At 34.8% G+C, this 8,363-nt stretch overlaps 1 protein-coding gene across 2 annotated transcripts; it reads right to left on the bottom strand.

Moving 5' to 3' along the window:
• Window positions 1-635: 635 nt before the first annotated feature.
• LOC122304007 (probable serine/threonine-protein kinase At1g54610) lies at window positions 636-7,177 on the bottom strand. 2 transcript variants are annotated; one of them, XM_043116016.1, is made up of 9 exons: window positions 6,881-7,177; window positions 5,937-6,767; window positions 4,868-5,152; window positions 4,313-4,630; window positions 3,460-3,687; window positions 2,799-2,899; window positions 2,155-2,260; window positions 1,478-1,924; window positions 636-1,127 (listed from the first exon to the last, which is right to left on the bottom strand). In XM_043116016.1, exons 2-9 carry the CDS (start codon window positions 6,354-6,356, stop codon window positions 945-947), a joined length of 2,088 nt encoding a protein of 695 aa, XP_042971950.1. In that variant the 5' UTR covers window positions 6,357-6,767; window positions 6,881-7,177; the 3' UTR covers window positions 636-944. The 2 variants fall into 2 exon arrangements, with proteins under 2 accessions (XP_042971950.1, XP_042971951.1); XM_043116017.1 differs by having other exon boundaries at window positions 5,937-6,369.
• Between the last annotated feature and the right edge of the window lie 1,186 nt (window positions 7,178-8,363).

Raw genomic sequence — 8,363 nt, 5'->3', positions numbered from 1 at the left:
CGCCCGAGCAGCAAAGAGACTTTTTCCTATACAAATTCAATATTAAATTTTGTATTTTTGTATTTATCTAATTTATTAATTATTAAATCTTATTCAAAAAATAAAAATAATAGTAATAATTCAAGCTAAGCTCGAACTCATCCCAAGATGAGCTCAAGTTTGCAATTTAGCTTATCAAGTTGAGCTTGAATAAAGACTACACAAGACATTTCATCTCATCTTACTTAATCATTATAATTTTTTTAAATTTACACAAAATAAAATAAATAATTCAACTTTTTAAAATTTCAATACAAAAATAATATTAAAAAAATATATTCTAATAACGTTTTATTTAACTTTCAACTTTAATCCCAACTTATCTTATCTCTAAAAACAAATGAGACCTAAATAAAAATCTCAAGCTCGAGCTTGAGTTCGAGTAGTTTGAGTTGAACCGAGTTCGATAATCCAAAAACTGGCCCGGCTCAACTCAGCTCGATTACAACTCTAATTACTTTGTTACATTCTTTTGCATATACTTTATGTGTATTTAGACTATGCCTATTATTTTATTAATAAAATTCTTTTACCCATAAAAAATAACAAACTAGAATTTTCTCAGAAAAGCACTAACAAATGAGGGATGGAGGACAGAGAGAGAGAGATACGGTGGCCATATTCTGCTCTAATCAACAAAATAGAGTGTAATCATCCTCAAATTTGCAAACACCACGACAACGTCGGGTAGCACTTAAAGGAGAAACTTTAAACGACACTTTGACATCATTTATATAATGTGGGGTAGTTAAAAAAATTTCAAAAAAAAAAAAAAAAGGGAAAAACAGAATCATAATTACAAAGGAGCCTAAGACAGTTTTGTTTGTGCTGAGTAGGAGACGATTATCCATGACAGTGTTGGATGTCATTGCTTTTCCAGAAGCTAAAGAATTATATATGAAGCTTTACTTAGCTGCTACTTGCTTCCCATGAGGAGCAACTTTCTCCAATCTCGTTTTGTCGAGTCGAGTTCGTCGATAAAATTCTTGGATCTCGCGATCATGCTTTTTAAGCATCTGATCGACATTTTTGGATGAATTCAGTAAGGGGCCAGACAGATAGATCTTGCTTCCCCGCCCATGACCATGCTGAAACGATACATGAAAACGCATCTTGAGTTAGATTACCAGACTTGCTATGAGATGCTTGAAAAGTAAGTAGAAGAAAATCATAAATTGATCAGCAAAGTAAGTAAAGCTCATCAACATACATGATGGGACACCATACTTATAATTTTCAGAAAGAAATTTTGGAAAAGTAAAAGAAAATTGGAATGACCAAACTACTGAAAGTGGTGCACAATAAAAGAGAGGCCATATGTAACAGGCTGGGTTGGATAGAGTTTAACATATGTATGGATGTCTATGGCCGAGAAATTGTTGCTTAGAATTTGTGGCCTGAGAAATAAGTGAAGAAAAAAACATGGTATGTAACTTACTGGAGACCGTTCTTTACTACAGGCTTTTCCATCCATCTGATGGAAATCTCCATCCAACTTCATGTGACGTTCATGATCCTGCGTTCTGGACTCCAATTCCTTAACTGGGCCAGAAAACCTGCCAATGCGCTCAGTTGTATCTGGCCGTGAAGGACCAGGCCTTTCTTGAAGATCGTCAGAAAACATGGTCCTAGTAGCTACCAAACCAGATAATTTTGATAAGTTGGCTGCGGTTGACACAGATGGTGGATGATCAAGTTCTTTCCCATACTTTGTGCCTCCAGGCCCATGAACCAGTGGTCCTGAATGGGAAACCCTTTTAGGAAGATTCTCTGCTCTCACTTCTCTAATAGGTCGTGACTGTTTAGGTGGAGCAACCAGAAGACCTGAAACAGCATCCTCCCGATGAGGGTTGAACAATTCACTTCTGCTCTTTGAACTTGGTCTCTGCATTAGAAATAATATTGGAAAGAAATAAACCACTGGTAGTTTAAAAATTTATGACTTCTACAAAACAATAATCGAACGAAAGTTTTGGATAAAGTAGTCCATAACCAATCACATTAGGCACATCATGAACTAATTTTGTTGACATTTTAGTAATGTCGCTTAATTTCAACTGGGATGCGAAACATTTCCAAAACCATGAACTAATAAAAGATCCCATTTCTCGTTACCTGCATTAACAGAGAGTTCACTTTTGATGCAGGAATTTCCTGAGAATCTTTTTGTCCTCTCCTTCCAAGGTCAAACTTCTGGTCCTGGCATCTTACAATGCCTTGCCTGTGAGAATAAAAAAAGTTATGAACACCACTCTTGGAAAACAAATAAGCCTCCCTTTCACACAAATCAAGGTGTCAAGGCATGCAGAAATCATAAACGACAAAAGAATAGAAACGTTAATACATTCCTTTCTAAACTTGAATGGAGCAAGACAAACAAAGGCATTCACGCAAAATTATTTGAAAGGACAATAAGAAAAACATATCCCTTAAGTGAACTTAATGGATAAATCATGTGAACCTCCGATTATTCCTTTAAATAAATTACTACGTTTCACACCTTCAAAGGCATCTTTTCTTTTTCTTCTTTTTTTTTTTTTTTTGCCCTTTTTCTTTTTGTGGAGACAGCTCAAAAATATTACCATCATGCATGTCGTGACTGAAAACATGTATTAATATCTGACAAATCTCTGCTAGTATGAATTAAATCTGGACAATTAAAAGGTTTATTTAGAGGGGAGTTATCATCTTCCTACAAAACAATACAGAACAATTATCATCTTAAATTATCACATAAACTGATTAACCTATAACAGTACCTTCTTGCTACTTCATCCCGCACTTTTGCATCAATCTCTTTGCTTGGAGGATATTTGGGCAAAGTTGAAGGATCACAAGCCAGCGGTTTTGTTTTAAAGAACTGTAAACATAATTACAAATTAAAATAGCTAACAAGTATTGCAAGCCTCACAAAAATAGAAATGAAACAGGTAGCTCATCCAATATTAAATAGAAACAATGCATCCGCAGCAAGAATATTCTAGATTTCCTCTTCTTTTGGGGGCTGGGCGGGGGGAGTGGGGGGAGGGGGTTGTTTAGTGAGAATTGATGTTTCTCTAGCACCAAGTATTGCTACTTTCTCTCCTTTGACAGATAAAGATATTCAGAAGAAAATCCCAACATAGTTATAAAACTAAGCTCAATTTTCCCTTCTCTGTATTCCTCAGGGCTGGCCTCTCTTTTATCAGTGCACAATTCTTTATCTTCATTGTGGAGGCCTTTAAGATAAGAGTGGAGGGAGAAAAAGGTTTCTGGTAGATGGGAAAATTAACCTTTAAAGACCAAAATGCATGAATTAGGAAAATATACAAAAAGAAACAAGTTTCGTAAAGGACATGTCGGAACAAGTTTCAGATCATTAAGTGGCTCATTATCGACCAAAGTATTTTTACATCATTTCCCAGAGAAAAACCAGCATACCTCACTCTTCAGAGCAAAAGCTGAAGTTCCTCGATGTGCAGGTTCTATGGAAAGCAAAGTCTCAATAAGCCCCAATGCAGCAGCTGGCAAATCATTGAATGTTTCTGCTACACATCTTTTATAAGGCTGCTGGGGCCGGAAGAATGCTGAATTTGGTAACCGCAATTTTCTCCCATAGTCCTCAGAAGGTGAGCCACAAAGCTTAAAAATCTTATGCAATTGCTCAACCTACAATAAATACAGAAATAAAGTCATGGGCACACTAATTACATGACACAAACATTCTGATTTCTGAAAACTGAGAACAGCTGGATCTACACGTGTGTGTGTGTGTGTGTGTCATGGGAGACATGATAACTCACAACCTAACCATAAAATGAGTATGATAAAATTGTACTTGTGAAGGACAGGCAAAATAAATTATACAATGACAACAACAATATTTTTATAAATGATAGGTGGACATTGTCTAGCACAATCCAAAATGTGATCCTGGTCATATACACGTAGACTTTAAAAAAACCAGATAGATAAAAGGGATTGACTGGCGAAATGCAATTTCAAATGACTCCATTCCACGTCATCCCTAACCCCGCACAAGCCTAAAAACATGCACTCAAGCTCAAATTTCCTATTCAAGTTAAATTAAAATGAGGTTGCAGCATAGGGATAGATCTCTCCATCCCTCTCTTTTTCCAATCTTTTTTTTTCTTTTATTTTTTTATTATGTATGCTTCAGTTTATGGTAATTCCAAAAGGTATTTTCACTTTCCATAGTAACAATTCGAGGCAGAAGGTTGTAGAAGGCATCAATAATGTGTGACTTGTTAAAATAGGTTCCTAATCATTTTACCTCTGTTTTTCCTGGCAAGATAGGCTTGCCAGCGTATAGTTCCCCCAGTATGCAACCAGTACTCCATAGGTCCACTGCAACTCCATAGTGGGAAGCTCCAAGTAAGAGTTCTGGTGGTCGATACCAAAGAGTGACCACACGGCTTGTCAGTGGAACACTGTCGTGAGGGTCAAAATAAGTAGCCAAGCCAAAATCCGCAATCTTCAAAATGCCACGATCGTCAATAAGAAGATTCGAACCCTTTATGTCACGATGCAGGACACCACGGCTATGACAATGATCAAGTCCACTTAGAAGTTGCTGCATGTAACATTTAACCTAAAAGAAAAAACAAAATTAGAATTTTGACATCATAGCAGTCAAGGGCACTGGTGCTTCAATCTAAAGGCAATAAATATTATAAAAATTTCTCACCAAAATAGCTTCAAAATATTTGGTTTTGGACAAAAAGCTGTCAAAGGTAAATGCCTCCCGAGAAAAATTTGTGTAGAAATCTCAACAATAAGTACCATCTTAAACATAAGTCTGGGATAACCTAAAAGTCATTTATGATACCTGAGGTTCTGAGAACTTTATGCCAGGGTTCGATGCAAGCCCAGTAAGATCATGCTCCATATACTCAAAAACAAGGTATAAACTGCGAGACATTTGAGATGTGATCAAGCCTTCCAGCTTTATTATATTTGGATGATCAAGCCTTCGCAAAATGATGATTTCCCTTGCCATGAACTTGACACTTTCACAGTCAAGATTATCAAATCGTACTTTTTTCAGAGCAACTATTTTATCATGGATAACATCGCGAGCCTTGTAAACATTACTGTAAGTTCCTTGGCCAATCTGCAGAAAGGATTTGCCATCACACATGAAATCAAATCAAGAACGATAATCTAAAGACAGAGAACAGTAAGAAGATAGAGAACCTTGATAAAGACTTTAGATACAGAAAGTAGTTTCGACAGCCAAATTCTAATTCCTGTTACATAAGATATAAAAAGAGTACGGTACAATGAAGCAGTTCATGAAGCAACAACACATAGTCAATCCATTTCATAGAGATAAAATTATATTGATCGAAGGGGTTTCTGTTTTTCATTTTTAATTTACATTGCATGTGTACTGGGCGGTCCTGCGCTGTACTGACGTATACTCGAGTATAGACTCATTATTGAGGAACTATGAATTTTCTGAAAGGAGATGCGTGGCTTTATTATATCTATTTTCTTTTACTACATATTCTCTAGTTAATGATAGAACGATATGGTTTCTCTAGGCACGAAGAAGCATGCAAGATTTTATAAAATCAACAAATCTTCCAAATGGCCTATTGGTTTAATTCTTCATCAGATGGTTGAATATAGACTTTTTCCACAGCATACCTTTTCCCTCTTCGTACATTTTCCTAAAGGCTCAAAATAAACAGGAAAATTTAGTATGAAATTCGAGCCAAAGACAGCCAAAGATGTAATAAAATTAATCTACACAAACTAGCAATCAAGGATGAAAAGATGGTTTCCAGGATATGTTCATTTGCTGCAAGTATTGTGAGAGTGATCACTAGTCAACACCACTGCTGAGACTCCAAGAATGTAAATTGACCCTCAATTGAAGAACAATAACATACTTTTTCCAGCTTTTCAAAAGTATTTGCACTCCGTGGTACCCATCCCTCGATAGCTTCTCCCGCTGCGTTAGAAAGCCATGCCGGCCACCCTGCTGCAATCTGCTCACCACTTGTAGCCTTTGGTACCCTTCCCAGGCGCAGGCGATCGGTCACAGGGACTTCAGACGTCTCTCTTCTCTTCACAATCTGATCATCATGAACCCGAAGCGAACCATTGGTTTTCTTATCAATGCGCATGCCTTTCAATTCACCACTATGCAATCGTAGTCTATCATTAACCCTTACTCCATCATGTCTTCTGGAAGAATTCACTCTTAAATCCCATGATCGTTTACTCAAAGAGGATGATTTCTTCATCGAGCTTTCCTGGCTATCTCTGTCTTGGACGGCCGAAGAAGCCTTTGTACATAGGCAACCCATATCGCACTTTACACTGCAATTCAGTTAACCAACAAGACTTTTTCTTTGTCACAGTCACAGACACAATTCTGCTCCTAAAATCAATAACAAACTTCCTAAAACTCTCAGATTTCAGTAAACCAGCAATACCTTTCTCCTTCACTGACACAAATCTCCCCCTAAAATTCAATTCCAACCTTCCTGAAATTTCATTTCTCCACCATACCCATCAATAACAATCTTGACATATAAATTTTGAATCAACTACAATATAAGCTTCTTTCAGTAATTCAAGCTTTCTCCCAATACCAAATATATCAATTATAATAAACTTCGCATGCTCTTATTCAAACCTTATCAAAGGCTCAAATTTTGTGAGACTTTAACGAAACCAAAAACCCAAGCTTCATAATTTTTATTGAAAATTCAAAACTGAAACAATAAGCAATTCAACTATTAAAAATCCCTTCAAACCTGCAAAGACTAGTTAATCTCAAAAACAAAGAGAAATAAGAGAAAACCCAGTGCAGTGATGTCGACAATACCTTGAAAACCCATTTCAAAGTTAGGAACTTTAGGGAGAGAGAGGCATAGACTTTAGTTGCCAGGAAAGAGCGGCTTTATTAGGATTGGTTTTCGATTCTTCAACGCGTATGCATTTATGTAATATGAATATATAAATATATGTTCCACTATTGGCAGACGGCCCGCGCCGGCTGTTTTCTCAGTCAACAGAATGATTCAAAACCCTCTCTCTCTCTTAACGGCTGATCAGCTCCAAGCGAGGAGTTCGCTTTTCTAAACAATGTTTTTGAGCTTTACACTTCTGTTTTGGTCTTGCCATCAAACTTTGAAAATAAATTTAACTTCTTTCCAAGAGATATTTTACCATAAAATAAACTCTCTGCCCTTTTACATTGGAAATAACTTAGGCCACAAGATTATGAGCTGGTTTGGATTAAGAGGATCTATTTTATTTTATTTTATTTTATTATTATAATTTTTTAAAATTTTTATATAAAATATAATAAATAATTTAATATTTTTAAATTTTAAAAAAATAAAATTTTATTTTTTTAACTGAAACCATATCATATCATCTTTATATTAAATCATCTTTTTTTTTTAATTTTTAATTTTTATTTTTAAGGACTTTAAATCCCAACTAATCTTGTGAATGCGTGTAGTCCTTTCATACTAAATAATTATAAAGTACGCCGTATAAATCATTGAAAAGATTTGTAATTAAATAGTTAAATTATAGTACAATGAAATATTTGTCTAGTGTTAAATTAGATAACAAAAGGTATGATCGAAATATTAGTAATTTACTCTTTGCTTTAATTTATGAAATTATTGTTTTCAAAATTCAAAAAGTTTTCACCCTAATGCAATTATCAAGATTCTAAAATCCATAAAGAAAACCGTTATTGCCGAGTCGAGCGAAGTCAATCTAGGTTTGATAAAAACAACATTATCACATACGAAATATCCTTGAATTTTGTTTCATGTTTGGATAAGGACTGACTCATTTCGTTGGGTCAATAAATCCATATAGTTTTTTTTTAAGTATATTTGTTCAAATTCACGAGGGTTGAACAGGGTTTTTTTTTTTTAACACGTATTTGGGTTGAAAAATAAAAACCCCAAAACCATATATATGCACACTTTTTTTTTTTTTTGAAATAGATTTGATTCATTCATAAAACTGAAGTTACAATTTTAACCTAATACATATAGAGAAAATTTTAAATTACAAGCTAACTACTCATGTTTGGGGCTCTACAGTAGATAGATAACTTCATAATTGATATGGTTTTAATTTTTATAACTCTATATAGATAAACCATTTAAGAGACAACAATTTACCTAAAGCAGAAATTTCATACCCCACCCTCCAGAGGAGGAGATGACTATCATTCTACAGATAAAAAGTTTAAACTTTTTTTTTTTATCTAAACAAAAGGAAATAACAATAGACATAAAAATAAATATAAAAATGATGAATTACAATTTAGATATATTTCA

This window comes from Carya illinoinensis, chromosome 3 (assembly GCF_018687715.1).
Source record: "Carya illinoinensis cultivar Pawnee chromosome 3, C.illinoinensisPawnee_v1, whole genome shotgun sequence".
NCBI classification, from domain to species: domain Eukaryota; kingdom Viridiplantae; phylum Streptophyta; class Magnoliopsida; order Fagales; family Juglandaceae; genus Carya; species Carya illinoinensis.
Note: the sequence above shows the minus strand (reverse complement) of the source record. Positions and strands in the feature narration are given on the sequence as shown.